Source organism: Notolepis coatsorum (genome assembly GCF_963971535.1).
Source record: "Notolepis coatsorum genome assembly, chromosome: 18".
Classification (NCBI taxonomy): Eukaryota; Metazoa; Chordata; class Actinopteri; order Aulopiformes; family Paralepididae; genus Notolepis; species Notolepis coatsorum.
Window position 1 is genome coordinate 49,257,835 of NC_140182.1, and position 25,603 is coordinate 49,283,437.

Sequence of the window (25,603 nt, forward strand, 5' to 3'; positions counted from 1 at the left end):
GTGACGTCCACGCAGGTGAAGCCCTGGGGTACCTCCTCCCCCAGGGAGCGGATCACCACCGCCACATCGGTGATGGGGGCCCTGGGCTTGGCAGACCGGGGGCAGGCGTCGTTGAAGTGGAGCTCCTCCTCAAGAGGCTTGGAGGAGTCGGTGAGGCCGGCGACCACGAAGTAGTCGGCTACACGAGGCCCTTTGTCCTCCATCATCTCCCATTCCCACACTGTGGGCTGGAAGGAGGGAAAGACAGAGAATGAGAGAAGGAGGCAGGGTGAGAAGGTGCATCAGTCATGCTTTGTCAGCAAATTTTTTGGAGATATTGAATTACATGAAAACTATATATAAATATTTATCTTCCTTAAAATGGAATTAAATCAACGGTAAGACCTGAAATAGAAATGGCTCACAGCATATAAATTACACAGACAGACGAAAACATACCAACGCCAAATAAATGAGCCCATCTGGAAGCAATTACAATGCATTCCTGTTCGTGAAAACACCATATTTCAGCAAGAAATATGGTATTGCTTAAGATTTGACCTCGCTACATGCCACGGCAAATTATGTAAAAATAAAACAAATGCCTTTGCGAGGAAATAAACATTGTGTTTGGAAAGGAAACCTCAACCCGAGAACGGGCAGACAGCATTCATAGTACTGTAGCGATGCACTTCAACATGTTGAGAAGTGATATTCTCGCTCCGTTTATTTGGAGCGCCAGCAACATTGTGAGAGGCGAGAGAGGGACTCTCTGCCTGGGAGTCAGCTCAGTACAGCTTCATCACAATGAGATGCACTCAGGGAGCCCCGCAACACATGGCTAGCTCACTGTGCCTTAGCTAAAGAACTTTCCTTATCTCCCTCAGCAGTTGCTTCTCGCTCACTGGTGGTGAACTGATAAAACAGCAGGCTGTACTTCCCCACTGGGGTAGTAGGGAGATTGCGTGAAGCTATTTCCTCGTCTGTGTCACTGCTACAAACCGTGGCATACCAGAGGCCTTGTCCGTATCTCACCCATTGAGCACTTTTAGGCTTCACCCCCGGCTTCAAAGCTAACGGATCAGTATTGCGGTCCCTCCTGACGGGACAGAAGCCTGTATAGGCACATTTTCAATTCATCATGACATACAGATAGACAGTACTGCTACATCTATACACATAATAGATCATTCTAGAACATATGTGATGTCACAGTATGATGTCATAATAGAACATTCTAGAACATTTGTGATGCCACAGTATGCTGTCATAATAGAACATTCTAGAACATTAGTGATGTCACAGTTAGGGATGCACCGATCACGTTTTTTGCCACCGATACGATCACCGATCGTCTTGAGCCATATCGGCCGATACCGATCCGATACCGATCGTTTTTGGTTTTATAAAAAAAAAATTAAAATTATTTTTTTTAATAAAATATATATATTATATAATTATACTTGTAGTTGTATTAGCTGCGAGACATCGCCACCACGCAACAAATCAAAATGCTCGCTATCTCCACTGTCTGTGTGTATACTCTGTGCTTTGGTCAAATCGTCTTGTTTACATCAGGGTCCCCCATTTTCAATTCATCATGACATACAGACAGACAGTACTGCTACATCTATACACGTAATAGATCATTCTAGAACATATGTGATGTCACAGTATGATGTCATAATAGAACATTCTAGAACATTAAATTGTGGACACTCACATTAAATTGTGGACACTCACCTTAGGCCTCTGTGGCGGTAAATGCCCCAATTATGGTGGCCGTCCGCCATAAAACTCCAAAAAGAAGAAGAAGAAGACCTTAGGCCTCTTGTTTGAGAAATGCAGGCTTCAGTCTATGTGTCAGTCCTGATTCTGCTTCAGAATGAGATCTTCTGAGAGAATTCTTCTTCTTCTTCTTATTTGAATTTCCGGCAGAGTAGACGCATCGAGGCGTATTACTGCCCTCCGCAATTCTTTTTATGGGCTCTTCTTCTTCTCCTTCTTCTCCACCTTCTTTTTCTTCTTCTACTGGACCCCGTCATCAACTACATTGTCCATTGGAGTGCAGCTACTGCTGCTACTTCCTGTCTGAGCCCCCCTCCGCGGGACCCTCCTTGCCCCCTGCTATCTTATCCTGGGCTGCTTTGTCCCTCGCAGCCTTGTCCCTCGCAGCCCCCTCAGCCAATTCTTTACACACCTCCTTCCAGTCCAGACCTTCCAATCCCAGATGTTGAACCGCTATCCTATATATATAGAACACAAATGTTCTAGAATGTGCTATTATGACATCATAATCAGTAGGGATATCCTCTTTCATTGGTCTATGTTGACCACGCCCCCATGGTTCGGCTCCTCCCCTTCAGGGGATTCATCGTGATCCTTAGGCCGCGCCCCCTTTTTGTATCTTTTGAACCGCTTGTGGTAGAGTTAACTGAACCACACTTGTAATTAGTGGGGGTGACACTAATGTTCTAGAATGTTCTATTATGACATCATACTGTGACTAGGGATGCCACGATCGATCGGCCGATATTCAGTATAAATATGAGATTGGTGAATTCCGATAATGCTTTATTTTCGCCGATCGTGAAAACCGATAGAAAAACATGATCCAATTCTTAGCGGAGATCTCACTCGCTGACTTCTGTCTCAGACACACAGGACCTGCAAACTGCCGCTCCTCCTCCTCCTGCCCCTCCCTTACCCGTGTAAACAAGCTCCGGCAATAGTCTGCTCTAGTGCATGCAACCTCTGTGAGCTAACGTTAGCTACCGTTACTGTTTAACTCTTCTGCCCCCTTAGCGACTATTTTGTGTTTTTTGCCTATATTTTTGTGTTTCTGTGTACAACGATGGCTGTGTTGATTGTTATGTCATGAAATTGTGTCCGTTTGCTTATTTTCCATATATTCACAGAATTTGAAAAGATTAGATTTTGAAACCCTCTAACACAAAAGTTAACAATATTAGCTTTCAAACCGTCCATAGTGGTGTATTTCTTGCCATGGGGGTTAGGGTTAGGGTTACGGTTAGGGTTACCCAGACAGAAAGATTCGGAGAAGGTAAAATCTCATCCCTGTGCCTGTGCCCACCCCAACACTTGCTCAACAGTCCCCTAACCTAACCCTAACCCCAACCCCAACCCTAACCCTAACCCCAACCCTAACCCTAACCCTAACCCCAACCCTAACCCTAACCATAACCCTACAAACGGAAATCTTTGGAATCTTTGATAGATATGTTGAGTTACGTTCATAGTGGTATTCATAAAAAAAGAATTGGAACGAAATATTACAAATTAAGTTTTTTATTACCTTGAATGTGATGCAATCTTTTCATGCACTAAGGTGACAAGTCTGCAAATCGTTAGGGGGGCATAAGAGTTAAACAAAATTACCCAGTCAACTATTCACTTTTAGTTTAATACATGAGGCATTGTCTAACGGTATCTAGCCGGCTAACTACTGATAGCTCCTGATATCAACAAATGCTCCAGCAATAGTCTAGTAGTGCATGATAGCTCACGTTAGCTCACGTTAGCTCACTGTTCAAAACTAAATGTCCCATTAAACGAAATAGTTCACTGAGGCGTTGTCTTAACGTTATCTAGCCGGCTAGCAGTAGCTACAGATAGCTCCTGATATCAATGTCTTATAACATTGATTCGATGTGTATTCGAGCCCCGGCTTGCATCTCAGTCACGAAAGGGGCTAGCTGAGGGAGTAGGGTATATCTGCAGAGCCGCAGATATACCCTGCTGAGGGCATGCTGAATGTGATTTGACCAAAGCAGAGTATACACACAGACAGTGGAGATAGCGAGCATTTTGATTTGTTGCGTGGTGGCGATGTCTCGCAGCTAATACAACTACAAGTATAATTATATAATATATATATTTTATTAAAAAAAAATAAAAAAAATATATATATTTTTTATAAAACCAAAAACGATCGGTATCGGATCGGTATCGGCCGATATGGCTCAAGACGATCGGTGATCGTATCGGTGGCAAAAAACGTGATTGGGGCATCCCTAACTGTCACATCACTAATGTTCTAGAATGTTCTAGAATGACATCATACTGTGACATCACAAATGTTCTAGAATGTTCTATTATGACAAGTTACTGTGACATCACAAATGTTCTAAAATGTTCTGCCATTCATTCCTTATAGACCAAAAGTTCCTGTTTAAAGTCGCCAAACGGTGCTGTGAAACTTTCCAAAAAGTATTAGCAACTCGAGTTGGACCAAAAAAAGCTCTGGCAGGAGTTACTGGACAAAAATCGGTGGAATAAATAATAAATAAATAGTATCTTTACAATAGTGTGGGTGGTCACCCACACTAACTAGATGTAAGTACACCAGGGAAGTGAAAGACACCAACTTTGGTGGCGGGAACCAGCAAGTGACGCTTCATACAGTGGGGTCAAATACATGTGGGGGATGTGTGGAGTCTTTTGCCTCTCTGTCAGCGTCCCTAAAGCATGATGCTGTTGCAACGTGGGCTCATCTTAATCCAGTGCTCAAGTCCATCCGGGAGGAACATCCAGAAGTGAAGCACATCCATTTTATTTCAGATGGACCCACCTCCCAGTACCGTAACAAGACAGCGTTCTATCTGGCCTCGACAGTGCCTTTCATGAGAGGGTTTGAATATGTCACCTGGAACTTCTCAGAGGCATCTCATGGCAAGGGTGACCCTGATGGGGTAGGGGGTGCACTCAAGAACCTAGCAGACCGGCTTGTTGCTTATGGAACTAGCATCCCAGACACCAACACACTGCATGAGCAACTGGCAGGCAACACACTCATCTGTAAGGCTATACATGGTAACAGAGGATGAGATCATTTCGGCCCAGGATTTGATTCCTCCATCCCTGAATACAGTGCCCGGGACTATGAAGATTCACCAGGTAAGTCAATGTGACATGAGGTTGAACAAGTTTGATTGATTGATTCATTGATTGATTGAACACAATAGATTGTAGAATGGGTACAATACAGTACAGCTCAATACACACAATTGTTAAGGGGATGCAGACCAGAGAAAGACTTTCGTCTTGTTTACATCAGGGTCCCCCATTTTCAATTCATAATGACATTTATGACATACACAACATACAGATATACAGATATATCATGGCATTTATGACATACATGACATACAGATATACAGTACTGTTACAATTGTGACATACACGAAATATACAGTACTGTTAAACAAAGATCCTAACAGAAAATATATACATACGAGGGGGAGGAGACTGTACACTGGGAGGTGGTGGGTGGGGGGGGGGGTGGGATGGGAGGGTTTGGACATTTACGGGGGCCAGTTTCAAATTGCAGCCTCCTGTAGGTGCTCTTTGAGAGCGGTTTTGAAGGTGGGTAGATTCAAAAAAAATTACGGCTGTGGGTAGGGCGTAAAAGGTGTTTAGACCCTTGTTTGTGCCGAATCTGGGTTGAACATGATTTGTGGCACTCCATCTGGTGTTGTGGTCGTGGTATTCACTGACCTTTGGGAAGTATTTTGACATGTACATGGGTACCTTAGTGGTGTAATGTATCTTGTAGACCAGGCCCATTGCAAGTTGCTGTACTCTGTCGTCTCTAAGCCATCCTAGGTTGTCAAAGTGGGCAGGGGTGAGGTGGGTTCTAGGAGTAAGGTCAAGCAGTAGTCTGACCAGTTTGTTTTGTGATGTTTGTAATCTTGTTTTTAGTGCCTTTGGGGTGCTTTGGTACCATGCGGTGCAAGCATAGTCGTAGTACCCTTGAATGAGTGCTCCTGTTAAGAGTGTTTTAATTAATTAATGAATTGTCATAAGTTGGCTTAACTTGATTGATTCATATGCTTTTTTAATACATTTATTATTTAATTTCTGCTTATAGCTGACATCTACAAAACCAGGGGTAATCCAGACCCGGGCGTATCCTGCTTTTGCGGCAGTGCATGCGGACGCTTTCTCCCAAAAGAGTGCTCCTTCATAGGAGCGAATGTGGAGTCAGATACGGAGAATGCAGAGCCAGGACCTGTGTTAGAAGTGGGAAAGTGGGTCCTTGTGGAGTATGATGCAGAGTTGTTCCCTGGCACCATCACACAGGTATATGTAGAACTAGTTTTAGATATCACTAGGTTACTTGTTAATGGTAAATCCTGAGTCCTGTTTTGTACTTTTTCTTTTATCTATGTCCTTTACAGATTGTGGATGATCAATATGAGGTTGACACGATGAATTGTGCTGGAGAGAACAAATTCTACATTCCATCTCGGAGGTTCGATGGAGAGAAAGTGTGGTATTACTTGGACGACATCAAATGTGTCATCCCGGAGCCACTACCTGCCACATCCTCTGCACGTCATTTTAGTGTTTCAGCTGAGATCTGGGCTAAATACACAAAGAAGTGTGTCTAAAACACTGGTGTGTGTAAATGCGTGTTGTGGGGTGGGGGTTTCTACAGGTCTAAGCATGTTTTATACATGACAACCATTTTGTCATGATTGTGTCCTTGTTTTTTATTTCATTTTGTACAGGCCTACTTGTTTTTAACCAGAATATACACATTTATCTTAGGCCTATATGGATTGTATTATCTAAGCAAGGTTCAGAGTTGCACATTTTGCGTTATCAGGCCTATAATGATATGTGTGATTGTTTGAGTTATTTTTTGGTATTTAAAGCACTTTTTGAAGTATATGACCTGAACCAATGATTGTTCTATGGAAAATGTTTTATTTGTTTTTGTTATTATTCTGTATATTGATTGCATCTTATTGTATTTTTAAACAGAATGTTGTTAAACAGAATAAAGTTGTGAGTTGAGCTGAACAAATGCATTTTTTTCTTAATTTGATTGAGAGGATATGCAAATGCCTTAGTTGCAATTTTATGAAAGCATCCAGTCACTGCAGTCAGTGAGCGTTGGCAAGCCCTGAAATAATCTCTCATTAAAAAGGTTCACTGTTAACTTGACAAATAGACAGTAAATTAGAGGTTTTCATAATTATGTAATTTGTTGTGTTACCTAAATTTTATGATGCAAGTAAAATGACACAAATGTAATTGACTGCTTTGGTGTTTGTGGCTAATCAGACACACCAAGTGGTTTGCTTTGAATAACCAACAGGCTTGCTCTTAAGCCTCGAGTTGTGTCTGGCAACACTTAGCATACTTATTATCATTACCGAAATCATTAATCTCATTTCCGAAACCCATGTATCATTACCACAACAGCTGTTAATTTTATGTTTATTTAATTTAGTGAACAATTATAATTTGATTCTAAAAGCATGTCCATGATCTATTTGTTATGTGCTTTCAGGTTTACTATGACATTTTAAAACAAATTCAGGTTTCCATGAAACATCACACAAATTAGGTTGTCGACTGCAGAAGGTGTTGCGGTAATGAGAGTAATATGACAAACTATTCTAAAAATGATTATTTAAGGATATATATTATTTCATAGTTTCAGGTATGTGTCTATGACTGTTAATAATCAATTCTTAAAACTGTGAAAATGTATACGCTTTTCTTATTGTCTTGAAGTTTTAAGACTGTTGCAATAATGAGAATTTGAAGGACTTATTTTGGAAAATGTGTTCAAAAAGGTGTTAAATTGTAAATAAATATTTTCTAATTATTATTCACATATACTCCAGACCAGGGCCCTCATTTATCAACAATTCTTAGAAAGTGTTCTATCTTTGTTCTTAAGCACATCATTTAGAATGTGTGTATGCAAAAAAAAAACACAGGTCGTACGCACACCTGTCTTGATAAATATCACTTTGATCCTACGCTGCAGCTCGTGCACGGTTTTACGTATTTGCATATAGCACCGCCCGTAATTAACCATATACGGTAATGGACACCCCCATGAAATGTGGGAAAGTGGACTAAGCCGAGGGAAGCGTGTTATGGAGAAATACGTGACAGGCTGACAGACATGTACACGTACGGTGATGTCGGATATGATATCTATTAACTTAAAGACCATATTAACTAATAAAGACTGTGCTGGAATATTACTGCCTTTTTCCGTTTTGTTCGATTAATACCCAGGGATTAAAGTTCTCCTCAATTTTATTCCAAATTGCGACGGATTTTCCATCAATTTTCTACCTGCTGCATATGATTTCTAGAGGCATACAATCTATTTTGATGTCGCTATTGGGTAGCCTATATAAACAATAATACGAGAGCATATACAAGAACAATGAATCTCACTGTATGATGTATGTAGCCTATACGCCATGTACAAACATGAACTTGAATTCCATCATGTCTGTGTGCGGGAGCTCACAAAGCTGTTGTCACAATGTAAATAAGAACATGCACTGAAAAGTTACAGTATGTAGTTGGTTGATTATTTGTATGACAGTCATAAACCCTTGCAAAAAGTATCCGTTTTATTTAATGAATTGAAAACATGCAGCATGCCTTTCCTCCCGGCAGCAACGACAGTGGAATCCCTTTCTATTCACATAACTGCATTTGTGATGGAGCTTTGACAGCTACATGGGTGGTACAGTAATAATAACAGTCTATTACTCGATCCATCTACAATATCACGATGGACCGTGCCATGTAGCCTATGTATAGCCTGCCTATGTGATCAATAAAAACGCGAACTTGAATCCCATCATCATATTTATATGTTGTGTGTCTGTCCAGTGTCCACTATGTTTATTACTTTGTTATTTCCCCCCCCCCCCCCCCCCCTATCTATGTAAAGCGACCTTGCATGGGTCTCTTGAAAGGCGCTATATTAAATGAAGCTATTATTATTATTGTTGTTATTATTATTATTATCACGTCTGTGCGCGGAGCTCACAAAAAAAATACTGTCATTTACTTTCAGTCTCAGTGAAGTTTCAACGGAGCGAGGTAATCTATTCTAACCAACAAATTGAAGTAGAAAGCATTTCGTTGTGGCCAATCTTATTTGGAAACATGACACAAAATAATAGTATGTCGCTTTTTATTTGAAACAATATTTAATCGCGTTTGGAGGTGGGTGTTCTGCGTCTGCCCCCAGTGCCAAACAAGCAAGCCAACCTCTTGTTCGCGCGTGAGCCCGTTATAATTACACTACTGTCGCTATTTTACAATGAACTATAATGAATTACGGGTCATACAGAAGTTGAACACGCCAGTGTTGGAAGTAATGCACGGAAGCTTATTTCCGCGTTGCAGACTGCAATAATTCTACCACCGGGCGCCAGCTACGCATGCTCCGAGCTGTGCGTATATATACGCACAAAGTCAAGCACAAGTTCAATTTGATAAGTCCCACACTTTGCTTAGAAATGATCGTACGCACGGGTTACGCACATATCTGTGCGTACGCAACGTTGATAAATGAGGGCCCTGGCTTATAGTGCTTGGAAAGGAAATTTGTTGATGCAAGTTTGTTAAAAAAAATTATGTTTGAAATTTTGAAATCAAGATTTCATGAGAATCACCCAGATAGACAGTACTGTTACATCCAGACATTTATGACATACCAGATCTACAAATATACAGTACTGTTTAACAACGCCTGTCATATAGACCCTGGCATTGGAAACTCTGATTAATAGACAGAGTTTCTAAGAAGAGAGTATACATTATATACATTCGAGAGTATATACATTTGAGGGGGAAGAAACTACGGTTTATATACGGTTGGGTAGGTGGGGGGGGGGGGGGAGAAACTGTACATTGGAGGGGTTTGGGTAGGTGGGGTGGGAGGGGGGGGGTTGGGTAGGTGGGGTGGGGAAACTGTACATTGGAGGGGGTTGGGTTTGGATATTTACAGGGGCCAGTTTCGAATTGCAGCCTCCCGTAGGTGCTCTTTAAGAGCAGTTTTGAAGGTGGGTAGTGATTCACATTCCTTTACTTGATGACGTCCAACAAGCCAACGCCTCAAATTAAGCCCTCTTGCTGCTTCTTGGATGAATGACCTGTAATCAATCTGCGGTAATGGCATGGGTGATCAGGCCATGTCAGAGCTCAGGGCTTTCACATTGAGGAAATAATTGAGCCAAGGATGTAAACTTGTGATCAGAGCACTGTGAGGTAAAATTAGGCCTTTTCTGAAAATTCATTGATATCCACGACAGAAACCTGACGTGAGTTGAATGTGAATTAAGAACCGTTATGGTCCAGAATTCTTCCCATGCAGTGGGAGACAGCTTAACATTTCACTAGTTAAAGGAGATTTCTTTCCACCCTGTTCCAGGTGGGAACATGACAGAAAGGAATCCCAACCCGAGCATGACATAAGAGCAATATGGCCACTGTGCGAACACGGTCCATGGGTTACAAAACATTCATTTTAAGTCTTTGTCACATTATAAATGACGATGATCAAGTTTCATTTTCATTCAAACCGAGACAAGAAAAAGCAACTGATGGCACAGGTGATGCGGTCAAAACCGTGTCCTTGCCACTGTCTACTGTAGGCCTAAACCAGGCCGTTCTGACAAAGACCGCAACACAAACACTGAAAATGTTGGCTGATATCATTTCACAGTGACCTTTGTTAACAATACACAATACAATTTATTCAATGGCTACTCCGTCGTCAAGTTAGAAAACTACTCTCTCATAGGAACACATTCCCTTAACCTCTTAAGCCCGGAGCCCTATTTTCTGAAAATCTGCCTAAAATACATACCTAAGTAAATGGAAGATTGCTCCACTTCTACAAGGTCCATTTGCATGTTATTGGTATCTAGGGACATCTATGGACCTCAGTGAATGTATTCTGAGTGTCAGAAACATTGTGTCTATTACTAGGCTTGCTTAAATTGTGATGAAACAAAGGAGAATATGAATTATGATTATTTTTTGCATAAGAAACAGTACCTTCTTGAGATCACGTGTACAAGAAATCTAAGGAAATTAATAAAGGGAAGATGATTAAACAGAAGGTTTTGTAGATACAGTACTGAATTCTGCCATCCGGACCCATGTAATTTGAAATATTATTATAGAATATAGAATATGAGGCCTATAAATGACCTTATTATAGCCAACTTGCACACTATGGATCGGGCCAAATCTACTCTTTCCAATGGCAGAGTTCAATTTGGATTTAGTATCACCAGGCGTGCATGAAGAACAGATAATGAAATCTACTGTATGTACAGTAGGTTTTTTATTCTTGCGACAGCTTCGCCATTTTTAAACTGATTTAAAATAGGATGGTTGCTAAATGTTCACGATAGGGGAGACAAACTAACTGTGCTCCAATATATGCCAATAACATTCAGTTTTGTGGTATATAATCCCGAGTAAGAAATTCATACACTAGTAATTTGCTTGAAGGCAGAAGCCGTTGGGAAGTGTAGTTTAAAGAAAATTCCAACACTCATTGAGAGCTCTGGATGTCCTCTTCTCAAAATTACTACAATCGTCATCATTCAGCGACAAAAGCTAATTCAAAATGGCGGATCCCCGCGATCAAAACAACACATTTCAAAAACTAAAATCTCCCTAATAACACATTAACCTATTGGTAAACAAACGTATTACTGAAAATATACACTATGACTGCTGTTGTGACATGGTTAGGATGTTTACTCTTGAATACATTTGAAGAAAAAAAACGATAATCATGTCAGACTGAGAGACTGATAAATAGAGAGACTGATTTATGATGTGATATCATTTGCGGTCCGGTTCCCTTAACCTTTGCAGGTGTGCATTTTCTTTTGGAAAGTTCTCTCAAAGTTCTAACTTATAATTCTGGAACTCCGTAGTTTTCAATGGCCGGTATGTTACGTCGTTATAAAATTGTGCTGAGATTGTAGGCTACGCCTAAAGGGATTAACATGCCACACCTCCACCTCCCTTTTAAAAATATCCACACCTGGGCACGCCTTCACATTCAAATACATACATACATGTTGCTAAATATACAGCATCAGACGTGTCCCATAATACTTGGCAGATGTAGGATTAACTAGAGATGTAATCTTCCATTCCAGCCACCATGCCGTCCACTGCCTCTCTATCTGGTTTCCCTCAACACTGAGCAGAGATACATGGGATGACAACTAATCATCACCATAGCAACTCCATTACAACAGAACAGAATTGAGCACTTTTCTTGCCGATCCTACAATAAAAAATAAAGAACAGCAACATCACACGCAGCTCAACAACTACAACAAAAACGAGAAGAACCCTCCAACAATTCTGTGACCACAGATGTGCTAAATATCTAACCAGAAGGGGTTCTACTAATCACCCCAAAGTACCAGAAAATACCCTAAAGTACCCCAAAATACCCCAAAGTATACCCCAAAATACACCTACCCAAAGTACCCCAAAGTACCCTAAAATATACCAAAATACCCTAAAGTACCCCAAAGTACCCCAAAATACCCTAAAGTACCCCAAAATACCCCAAAGTATACCCCTAAATACCCCAAAGTACCAGGAAATACCCCAAAGTATACCCCAAAATACGCCAAAGTACCAGAAAATACCCCAAAGTACCCCAAAGTACCCTAAAATACCCCAAAGTATACCCCAAAGTACCCTAAAATACCCCAAAATACCTCAAAGTTCCACAAAGTATACCTCAATGTACCACAAAATACTGGCTCAGAGGTAGAGCAGGTCAACTAATGATCATATGGTCAATGGTTTGGTCAGTGGTTTGAATCCCAGCTCCTTCTGTTCACATGCCGAAGTGTCCTTGGACAAGACACTGAACCCCAAATGACTCCCAATGAGCAGGCTAGCACCTTGCATGGCATCTGGCTGCCATTGCTCTGTGAGTGCATGTGTGAATTGGTGAAGGAGAGGCAATTATAAAGCTCTTTGTGCAGGTAGGAAAGTGCTATATATGTGGAGTCCATTTCCCATTCCCAAAGTACCACATATTTTCAAAACAAATGTTTATTTTAATATATTATAATCTCCAAATGTAATAACATCTGTATTGAACACTGAACAAACAGTATACATTTTTTTTAATCAATTTTATGTTAAATGTTCAACAATAACAAAACAACATCAACAACAATAATAACAGAACTAATTCCAATAAGGACGGAAGAAAAGAGACAACAGTAGGCTATACATGACAACATAACAGGACATTCTAACAGTGTCATTACATTACATTCAGGTCCACAAGATGGCTACAAAAAAAAAACGAGAATACACACTGAACTAGGAAGAACAGCTTTTTCAAGCTTCGCACCTTGGGCATGGAATGGGCTACAGGACCATATCCACTTAGATACCCTGGTCTCTCTCAACAAATTTAAATCTGTATTACATAACTTCCTACACATTTTTTTTCGCTGCTTTCTGTAGTCGGGTCCCAACTGCAAAACTGCTAAATTACTGTATTACCCTGTATTTTACTGTCATACACTTTTACTATTATGTAGACTATTCTGTTTTGTGTTTTTGTGTTTACAGAAGAGCACCTCAGGTAACACCTCAAGAACACACTATGTGCTAAAAAATTGTCAACTGACACATGTAGATTTTAGACAGGGGGTTGGCAAGATAAGAAACAAGGTCTGGCAGAAATTAGACCCACAACCAGAGGCAAAATATATTGTAATAATGGGCCGTTATTACACTAAACTTAAGAAGGATACTAATTTCATGAGGAGGATAACATGGATTGAGAGGCCTCCAGGATATTTTCCAGTGAACAGGGCCGACATTGCAGTGTGGGAATATCTAGGCACATTCCCCATAACACTCAGTTATCATGCAAATGCTAAGAAAAATCCATCTCAGTTTATCAGAACACAAACAGAGGTGACTGAAAGAGTGACTCAGGCGGTGCAAACCCAGACACCTCGTGATGTATATGCACAGTTAGTTATGAAAAATGAGGAAAATGCACCTCAAGATTTAAAACAAGTCAGGAATATAAAACATCAAGTAGACCAGAGGCCTTCTGGTAATCGAACCAATACTGCTGATGAGCTTCAGACAGTTCTGAATATGTTGCAGGAAAATCATTATGTTCAGCAAATCATTTCTAGGAAGGGAAAACCACCTTGTGTCATCCTTTACTTTGATGAACAATTAGAAGATGTTAGAAGATGTTGTTGTGGGCAGGATGCTACATCCGATCAGGAACGGGCAATTTTAAAGGCCATAGAGTCTTTGTTTCCTGAAGCGAGTCATATTTTGTGTTCAAAACATATTCGGGATAATGTGAAACATTATCTAACACAAAAAGTGGGAATGGACACATAAAAGAGAGCAGTACTTGAGAATAAGCTGTTCCATAATGCTAATTCTCTTACCTACTGTAAAAACGAGTATGACTTTTGTGAAAAGGTACTTGAACTTGAAACATATATAGAATCAAATTGCCCAGAGTTCACTACATATTTCTCTAAGTTAATACCTACATTGAAAAAGAAAATAATGGAGACAAAGAACAGAAAGAAATGGATTCCTGATAATTGGACAAATAATAATTGTGAAGCAATGAATCATGTAATTAAGCTGGCTACTAATTGGAAACCACAAAAGTTACCAGATCTGATATTAAAACTCCAACAAATTTCTCAACTTCAAAATATAGAAGCGCAGATGCCTTCATGGCCAAGGTAATTATACTTTAAAGCCAGAATTTAAAAGATATGATGTCCCCAATGTCATATGGGACACTAAAACTAAAGATGAGCAGAATGAGCTATATTTAAAGTTCTTGAAAGTTAAGATGGTACCTAAGGCTAAAACAATAGAATCAAATGATGGTCAGTTGAGCATTCCAGTTATACCCCAGCTAGCCAAAAAGCCTGGCCAAAAAAGAACGGCAAAAAATTTGCGAACAACTTCAAAAAGAAAAGTGAAGACATAAGTATGTTCACTTCATGCATGCTCATAAGAGATTTGATTTCGTTTTTTCAATTTTTTTATATATGTGTTTTTTTTTAAGATGACGCATAATTTTTTTTTATTTTATTTAACCAGGAAGTCCCATTGAGATACAAGATCTCTTTTGCAAGGGAGACCTGGCCAAGATGACAGCAATAACATTTGCAATATATCAGACAGCAATAATGTGCGGTACATCACAAGAACATAATAAAAGTGCATATATACAATATACAATACATGTAAACACAAAAACACAAAACAGAATAGTATACATAATAGTAAAAGTGTATGACAGTAAAATACAGGGTAAATTGGGTAATACAGTAATTTAGCAGTTTTGCAGTTGGGACCTGACTACAGAAAGCAGCTAAAGAAATTGTGTAGGAAGTTATGTAATACAGATTTAAATTTGTTGAGAGAGACCAGGGTATTGTCGTAAATTAAATTGATCAAAATGACCCGTATAAGCATTACAGGAGGGATCAAAATCATCTAGCGGTTTCTGGAAAAGGCCATAGGAGAATTCAGTCAAAGGCTAACAGTGCAACCTTTCACCCTTCACCTAGTAGCTATAGGAAAAAGCCCGGAGTACCATAAAAATAAGAACAGATCAAATGGCAAACAGATGAAACCTCTTTCCCCACACAACAAAGTGGGATGGAGGGCCCAATACTTAACTTTAAGTCAGGCCTGAAGGCCGGCACCAGAGTTCTGTTTACTTTAGCTAAGCAGTCCAAACAGACCTTTCTGGAATACCCACTGTTAGGTTGCGTGGGTACTATATTTCCATCTGTGTGAGGGTCGCATTCAGGGACACTTGGGTAAATCATTCTAAAAGGAAACTAGTTCACATCCCCTCTGTAAGGTCACCTTGTAACGCTGCTTCGCAAGACCCAAATCACTTAGAGGGGAGACCAAGTTAAACAAAATAGAGGTTTAGAACTTAAACTAAGACAAAGTAAGATTAAAACAACTATTACCTTTTCTCCTGATACATTGATTAACTATGGAGTTTATGCATCAAACATTGTACACATGTTTTCACAGAAAAACTGTGACCTCAATTGTCTAATTCTGAATTAGGATTATATAGTCTAGCACAGTCTGGAATGTAACAGTAAAAAGCATTTGGTAAAACTAGAATAATAATACTGTATTTCTCATCTGTTGGAAAGTTGTGTGTGTTAAGAAAATGCTAATACTATGAATTGAAAAGTGGGGACCCTGATGTAAACATGGACAAAAGGGCTTTCTCTGATCTATATCCCCTTGGCAGAATTGTATGTATTGTGCTGTGCTGTACCCATTCTGCAATCTGTTAGCAAAGTGTTCATTCATTTATTCAATTAAAATTCAATGTTAGTCCGTTTCATTACAAGGAAGAACGAGCCGAAAATAGTAATTTCACTTCCTTATTGGTCAGGGAACCCAGTTCTTTCGTGTTAAGCCAATTAGAGCAGGAACCGGAGTCTCTGTTCTGTGACATCACGGGGCAGAGACTCGACCACTGGGCGGGGTTTGGGTGATTCCTATATTTACCACAGGTTGAGAGACATGGAAAGAACGCACGGAGACCAGCAGACCACGTCGACGCACGGAGAGCATCATCTTGAGACGACCCCCAAAACCTACGCTGAAAACTATCCAATCGAGACGTGCTGCAGACGCTGATTAGACATAGAAAAGTTGACAAGAACTTTAAGCTGTTTGGATCTTCCAATAAACGACGGCTAGACTGTCTTTGTACCTTTCGCGCCTGGCTCCGACTCCAAATCATTTATAAGAACATTTGAACAAAACGTGTGAGTACCACAGCAGAGATACGATAGAGATCCACTATACGATCCTGAGACTTTAGTAAATAGAATCCTTGAAGAGACACGTTAGTATCTAAGTGGATATGGTCCTGTAGCCCATTCCATGCCCAAGGTGCGAAGCTTGAAAAAGCTGTTCTTCCTAGTTCAGTGTGTATTCTCGTTTTTTTTTTTTACGTAGCCATCTTGTGGACCTGAATGTAATGTAATGACAGTTAGAATGTCCTTATGTTGTCATGTATAGCCACTGTTGTCTCTTTTCTTCCGTCCTTACTGGAATTTGTTAAAAAAAATTCTGTTATTATTGTTGTTGATGTTGTTTTGTTATTGTTGAACATTTAAAATAAAATTGATAAATTGTAGGGATGCTCGATATTGGCTTTTTTACCGATACCGATATTCCGATATTGTCCAACTCTTAATTTCCGATACCGATATCAACCGATATCAACCGATACCGATATATGCAGGGTTCCCCCCCCCCAAAAAACTGAATAATTTCAGGTAACTAATAATTTCACTGGATATATATATAACAAATATTGTTATTGTTTTTTTTTTTTTTTTAACCGATACCGATATTTTCCGATATCGCATTTTACTGCCGATATCGGCCGATAATATCGGTCGGGCCGGCCGATAATATCGGACATCCCTAATAAATTGTATACTGTTTGTTCAGTGTTCAATACAGATGTTATTACATTTGGAGATTATAATATATTAAAATAAACATTTGTTTTGAAAATATGTGGTACTTTGGAAATGGGAAATGGACTCCACGTATATAGCACTTCTCCTACCTGCACAAAGAGCTTTATAATTGCCTCTCCTTCACCAATTCACACATGCACTCACAGAGCAATGGCAGCCAGATGCCATGCAAGGTGCTAGCCTGCTCATTTGGGGTTCAGTGTCTTGCCCAAGGACACTTCAGCATGTGAACAGAAGGAGCTGGGATTCAAACCACTGACCAAACCATTTTGGGGTATTTTGGGGTACTTTGGGGTACTTTCTGGTACTTTGGGGTATTTTGGGGTATTTTGGGGTATTTTGGGGTATTTTCTGGTACTTTGGGGTATTTTGGGGTACTTTGGGGTATTTTAGGATACTTTGGGGTACTTTGGGGTATTTTCTGGTACTTTGGGTTTTTTTGGGGTATACTTTGGGGTATTTGGGGGTACTTTGGGGTATTTGGGTATTTTGGGGTACTTTGGGGTATTTTAGGATACTTTGGGGTACTTTGGGGTATTTTCTGGTACTTTGGGTTTTTTTGGGGTATACTTTGGGGTATTTGGGGGTACTTTGGGGTATTTTGGGGTATTTTAGGGTACTTTGGGGTATATTGGGGTACTTTGGGGTATTTTGGGGTACTTTGGGGTATTTTGGGCTATACTTTGGGGTATTTTAGGGTACTTTGGGGGTATTTTGGGGTATTTTGGGGGTATTTTAGGGTACTTTGGCGTATTTTGGGGTATGTTGGGGTACTTTCTGGTGTTTTAGGGTACTTTGGGGTCTTTTCTGGTACTTTGGGGTATACTTTGGGGTATTTTGGGGTATTTTAGGGTATTTTGGGGTACTTTGGGGTATTTTCTGCCACTTTGGGGTATTTTGGGGTATTTTAGGGTATTTTAGGGTACTTTGGGGTACTTTGGGGTATTTGGGGGTACTTTGGGGTATTTTGGGGTATTTTAGGGTACTTTGGGGTATATTGGGGTACTTTGGGGTATTTTGGGCTATACTTTGGGGTATTTCCTGGTACTTTGGGGTATTTTGGGGTATTTTGGGGTATTTTAGGGTACTTTGGGGTATTTTGGGGGTATTTTAGGGTACTTTGGCGTATTTTGGGGTATGTTGGGGTACTTTCTGGTGTTTTAGGGTACTTTGGGGTCTTTTCTGGTACTTTGGGGTACTTTGGGGTACTTTGGGGTATTTTCTGGTACTTTGGGGGTATACTTTGGGGTACTTTGGGGTATACTTTGGGGTATTTTGGGGTACTTTAGGGTATTTTCTGGTACTTTTTACTGGGTAAAAAGGGCAGCAAATTAGACCCAGGCAACTACCGCCCTGTTTCTATCAAGGTTTAGTTTTTAAATGGTTTACAGATTCAGTACAATGTAAATTCGATCTCATTGCACTTTTCTACAGAACGTATAGATCAATACCCAACATTTTAGAACTGTTGTTGTTGTTGTTATTGTTGTTGTTGTGAAAATGCTGACTAAAGCCTGTTGATGTCTATACCCCCTGGATATCAACAGAATCAAACCATTTCAGATATCCAATCTGCTTCCCGGAAGAAATTACATAATCTACTCGGTTTACCCTGATTGGCAATCAGTCAGTCGGTCAGTAGTTGTAAAGAATATCAGTCAGTCCACAAACAAGAAATTCAACTAGTTTGCTCAATTTAGTTAATTTTAGTGGTTCAAAAACAACCACAGCAACTGTGACAATGTATGTATCACCTGCTAGCACAGGTTTAGCCAATGTTAATCTCCCATAGCAATTGATCATACTGGGCTAATTCATTTGTTTACACTTGAAAGCTTCATGTATCATGATGATACAAACTTCACATCTCCTTTCAATGAACAGAGGGTCACGTCGCTTCAACATACATGTACTGAGAGTTGGCTGGGCTCAGAGAGGGTGCACAAACAACAAATTTACATATGAAGTTGAAAAAATTACACTCCTGACATTATCATTCCTACACTAAGCTTTTTTCTGACAAATTTACATAATTGTACCGGTTCTTTAAATGCAGACTTGTTAACATACTTATTGTATACTATTGTATCATAAAATATGAATATCTTACCATCCAGTTGTTGTGATTATTAGGATTATGACTGATTGTGGTGGTGATGATGATGATGAGTATTGTTATTATTATTATTATTAGTAGTAGTAGTAGTAATAGTAATAGTAGTAGTAGTAATAGTAGTAGTAGTAGTAGTAGTAGTAGTAGTAGTAGTAGTAGTAGTAGTAGTAGTAGTAGTAGTAGTAGTAGTAGTAGTAGTAGTAGTAGTAGTAGTAGTAGTATTATTAGTAGAATTATTAGTATTATTATTTGTATTAATACTATATCAAAGTAGAGGTAATTCTGTGAAAGCTTGTTGCTACTGGAAGTCCATCTCTGAGTCAGCTCTAGGAAGTCGAACACTCTCTTTCACCAGAGAGATGGGGAATCTTTCATAACAAGTCAGGACGGATGAGGGCACGACATGCGCTGACCAAAAGAAAAGTACATGTAAGACATCTTGACGTCAGCAAAAACCTGCCTGTGCACATAGAAGAAAGAAGAAGTGGATTTATCAATGGACATGTCATGATGCTCTGCCTCCTCAAACAAAAACGTCCCTAGTCCCACCCAGCACCCACTACATGAATCACGTCCAGTGGTCAACTCCGGCAAGATTGTGACTGTGACATAAAATAATTACCAGGTGATGCAAAAGAGTGATGCAAACGTGCATGGGACTACAAGGATATAGTTCCAATTATTACATTACAAGATAATGGTATTGCGGTTAACTGATAATGGCATTTCAGAGGATGTAGGTCTAATCATCTATAGTTTTAAATACCTTGCAAATGTGTCAACACAAGCAGTCTCTTTTTTTATGTACTGTGATGTGAAATCAAGCCTTTTGACCTTTCAGCATGTTGATATGATGATGGAGATATGATATATTGGCCAAGAGGCTGAGTTAGCAGCCAGCCAGCTAGGGATTAGCATCATCCGCACGGAGAGCATCATCTTGAGACGACCCCCAAAACCTACGCTGAAAACTATCCAATCGAGACGTGCTGCAGACGCTGATTAGACATAGAAAAGTTGACAAGAACTTTAAGCTGTTTGGATCTTCCAATAAACGACGGCTAGACTGTCTTTGTACCTTTCGCGCCTGGCTCCGACTCCAAATCATTTATAAGAACATTTGAACAAAACGTGCGAGTACCACAGCAGAGATACGATAGAGATCCACTATACGATCCTGAGACTTTAGTAAATAGAATCCTTGAAGAGACACGTTAGTATCTAAGTGGATATGGTCCTGTAGCCCATTCCATGCCCAAGGTGCGAAGCTTGAAAAAGCTGTTCTTCCTAGTTCAGTGTGTATTCTCGTTTTTTTTTTTTACGTTGCCATCTTGTGGACCTGAATGTAATGTAATGACAGTTAGAATGTCCTTATGTTGTCATGTATAGCCACTGTTGTCTCTTTTCTTCCGTCCTTACTGGAATTTGTTAAAAAAAATTCTGTTATTATTGTTGTTGATGTTGTTTTGTTATTGTTGAACATTTAAAATAAAATTGATAAATAAATTGTATACTGTTTGTTCAGTGTTCAATACAGATGTTATTACATTTGGAGATTATAATATATTAAAATAAACATTTGTTTTGAAAATATGTGGTACTTTGGGAATGGGAAATGGACTCCACGTATATAGCACTTCTCCTACCTGCACAAAGAGCTTTATAATTGCCTCTCCTTCACCAATTCACACATGCACTCACAGAGCAATGGCAGCCAGATGCCATGCAAGGTGCTAGCCTGCTCATTTGGGGTTCAGTGTCTTGCCCATGGACACTTCAGCATGTGAACAGAAGGAGCTGGGATTCAAACCACTGACCAAACCATTTTGGGGTATTTTGGGGTACTTTGGGGTACTTTCTGGTACTTTGGGGTATTTTGGGGTATTTTGGGGTACTTTGGGGTATTTTCTGGTACTTTGGGGTATTTTGGGGTACTTTGGGGTATTTTAGGATACTTTGGGGTACTTTGGGGTATTTTCTGGTACTTTGGGTTTTTTTGGGGTATACTTTGGGGTATTTGGGGGTACTTTGGGGTATTTGGGTATTTTGCGGTACTTTGGGGTATTTTCTGGTACTTTGGGGTATTTTGGGGTACTTTGGGGTATTTTAGGATACTTTGGGGTACTTTGGGGTATTTTCTGGTACTTTGGGTTTTTTTGGGGTATACTTTGGGGTATTTGGGGGTACTTTGGGGTATTTTGGGGTATTTTAGGGTACTTTGGGGTACTTTGGGGTATTTTGGGGTACTTTGGGGTATTTTGGGCTATACTTTGGGGTATTTTGGGGTACTTTGGGGTATTTCCTGGTACTTTGGGGTATTTTGGGGTATTTTAGGGTACTTTGGGGGTATTTTGGGGGTATTTTAGGGTACTTTGGCGTATTTTGGGGTATGTTGGGGTACTTTCTGGTGTTTTAGGGTACTTTGGGGTCTTTCCTGGTACTTTGGGGTATACTTTGGGGTATTTTGGGGTACTTTGGGGTATTTTAGGGTATTTTAGGGTACTTTGGGGTATACTTTGGGGTATTTTGGGGTATACTTTGGGGCATTTTGGGGTATTTTAGGGTACTTTGGGGTATTTTGGGGTATTTTGCGGTACTTTGGGGTATTTTCTGGTACTTTGGGGTATTTTGGGGTACTTTGGGGTATTTTAGGATACTTTGGGGTACTTTGGGGTATTTTCTGGTACTTTGTTTTTTTTTGGGGTATACTTTGGGGTATTTGGGGGTACTTTGGGGTATTTTGGGGTATTTTAGGGTACTTTGGGGTATATTGGGGTACTTTGGGGTATTTTGGGCTATACTTTGGGGTATTTCCTGGTACTTTGGGGTATTTTGGGGTACTTTGGGGTATTTCAGGGTACTTTGGGGGTATTTTGGGGTATTTTGGGGGTATTTTAGGGTACTTTGGCGTATTTTGGGGTATGTTGGGGTACTTTCTGGTGTTTTAGGGTACTTTGGGGTCTTTTCTGGTACTTTGGGGTACTTTGGGGTACTTTGGGGTATTTTCTGGTACTTTGGGGGTATTTTGGGGTATACTTTGGGGCATTTTGGGGTATTTTAGGGTACTTTGGGGGTATTTTGGGGTATACTTTGGGGTATTTTGGGGTACTTTGGGGTATTTTGGGGTATTTTGGGGTATTTTGGGGTACTTTGGGGTATTTTAGGGTACTTTGGGGTATACTTTGGGGTACTTTGGGGTATACTTTGGGGTATTTTGGGGTACTTTAGGGTATTTTCTGGTACTTTTTACTGGGTAAAAAGGGCAGCAAATTAGACCCAGGCAACTACCGCCCTGTTTCTATCAAGGTTTCGTTTTTAAATGGTTTACAGATTCAGTACAATGTAAATTCGATCTCATTGCACTTTTCTACAGAACGTATAGATCAATACCCAACATTTTAGAACTGTTGTTGTTGTTGTTATTGTTGTTGTTGTGAAAATGCTGACTAAAGCCTGTTGATGTCTATACCCCCTGGATATCAACAGAATCAAACCATTTCAGATATCCAATCTGCTTCCCGGAAGAAATTACATAATCTACTCGGTTTACCCTGATTGGCAATCAGTCAGTCGGTCAGTAGTTGTAAAGAATATCAGTCAGTCCACAAACAAGAAATTCAACTAGTTTGCTCAATTTAGTTAATTTTAGTGGTTCAAAAACAACCACAGCAACTGTGACAATGTATGTATCACCTGCTAGCACAGGTTTAGCCAATGTTAATCTCCCATAGCAATTGATCATACTGGGCTAATTCATTTGTTTACACTTGAAAGCTTCATGTATCATGATGATACAAACTTCACATCTCCTTTCAATGAACATAGGGTCACGTCGCTTCAACATACATGTACTGAGAGTTGGCTGGGCTCAGAGAGGGTGCACAAACAACAAATTTACATATGAAGTTGAAAAAATTACACTCCTGACATTATCATTCCTACACTAAGCTTTTTTCTGACAAATTTACATAATTGTACCGGTTCTTTAAATGCAGACTTGTTAACATACTTATTGTATACTATTGTATCATAAAATATGAATATCTTACCATCCAGTTGTTGTGATTATTAGGATTATGACTGATTGTGGTGGTGATGATGATGATGAGTATTGTTATTATTATTATTATTAGTAGTAGTAGTAGTAGTAGTAGTAGTAATAGTAGTAGTAGTAGTAGTAGTAGTAGTAGTAGTAGTAGTAGTAGTAGTAGTAGTAGTATTAGTAGAATTATTAGTATTATTATTTGTATTAATACTATATCAAAGTATGGTAATTCTGTGAAAGCTTGTTGCTACTGGAAGTCCATCTCTGAGTCAGCTCTAGGAAGTCGAACACTCTCTTTCACCAGAGAGATGGGGAATCTTTCATAACAAGTCAGGACGGATGAGGGCACGACATGCGCTGACCAAAAGAAAAGTACATGTAAGACATCTTGACGTCAGCAAAAACCTGCCTGTGCACATAGAAGAAAGAAGAAGTGGATTTATCAATGGACATGTCATGATGCTCTGCCTCCTCAAACAAAAACGTCCCTAGTCCCACCCAGCACCCACTACATGAATCACGTCCAGTGGTCAACTCCGGCAAGATTGTGACTGTGACATAAAATAATTACCAGGTGATGCAAAAGAGTGATGCAAACGTGCATGGGACTACAAGGATATAGTTCCAATTATTACATTACAAGATAATGGTATTGCGGTTAACTGATAATGGCATTTCAGAGGATGTAGGTCTAATCATCTATAGTTTTAAATACCTTGCAAATGTGTCAACACAAGCAGTCTCTTTTTTTATGTACTGTGATGTGAAATCAAGCCTTTTGACCTTTCAGCATGTTGATATGATGATGGAGATATGATATATTGGCCAAGAGGCTGAGTTAGCAGCCAGCCAGCTAGGGATTAGGAGCACTGTGTTAAAGGCAGACAGAGGACTATAATCTGAAAGGCAGCACCAACACATTTCTCTCAGCATCTGTTCCCTCTTAGAGACCATGGAGGAAGCAGCACGCCCTCATTTCAGCCATGCTAAACGCACACATTCCATGTTCTGTGGGCGAATCAGTCCACGGGAGGAAACATAAACAAGCATCGACCATCCATACGGTGGAAATATAGAAACACAGTCATCACTGAAAGGGTTAATTCGGACGGCCTGTTCAAATGTCTATTTACTTATTAGTGTTGGGTTTAACCAGATCGTAAATAAGATCTTACTTACCTAACATACTCAAACATGCACCAGACACGTTTCTATAGCAGCAGTATAATATTATCTGGCTTTTCTTACCCCCTGTAAGAAGCCATTTTACAGGGCATCTAAAAGGGATGCTTTGAAATCACCTTCCGTGCATGGGATTACGTTGTAGCCAATGCGCTGACTGTAAACAACACATATCGGTCCACTTTGAATGGGATGGGAAAGATGAAACCTTTTGATTTACGATTAAGGTGCAAGATGCACACAATTGATGTGTCAATTGTGCAATTGTATCATATAATTCAAGACATCCAATGTCGCTTAACATTATAATATTCATAAATAACGGTTAAATCGCCCATCAAGTTCAACATCAACACACATGTCAGACGGGATGATCACAGAGAAACACAGCGTATAGGTTATCTATGAAAATATAAACAATGGGTACGCACATAAATAAAACGATTAGGTGTATCTAAATTCGAAGGTTGCTATGTATTCTCAGTCATATACTCACGTCCCAGAATCACGACGACTGTCAGATGAACCGTAGACTAGAGACACGTCGAACATTTAGCCAAATTGCACTTGAAAATCAATTGTATTTTCGTTATATTTGGTTTGTCTATTTTTTCTACATTCGTTTTTAGTACAAAATAATTCTGTATCGAATAGACGCACTCGATATGGCTAAATCGCTTGGCCCGAGAGGCGCTTTATCGAGACTTGCGCGGCTCACGTGACTACTTACAATTCCCACCAACGTCATTGATGACGCTGCTGGCCCTACACTGAGCCCAGAGCCTAGTAGTGGCTTCATAAGATAAGTTAAGATAAGATATTCCTTTATTGATCCCCTTGGGGAAATTCAGGCATCATAGCAGCATGGGGGGGGGGGGGGTACAGGTAGTAAAACAA

General features: G+C 39.9%; 1 protein-coding gene across 1 annotated transcript in view; it reads right to left on the minus strand.

The window, feature by feature from the left end:
• Positions 1–25,332, minus strand: part of dennd4a (DENN/MADD domain containing 4A) — an 81,299-nt gene extending 55,967 nt beyond the window's left edge. The window contains exons 1-2 of the mRNA XM_084334296.1: positions 25,203–25,332; positions 1–227 (exon numbers count right to left, since the gene is read on the minus strand). The exon at positions 1–227 is cut by the window's left edge and continues 105 nt beyond it. Coding sequence (XP_084190422.1) covers positions 1–206 — 206 coding nt within the window. The 5' untranslated portion in view covers positions 207–227; positions 25,203–25,332. The remainder of the gene's footprint in view (positions 228–25,202) is intronic.
• Between the last annotated feature and the right edge of the window lie 271 nt (positions 25,333–25,603).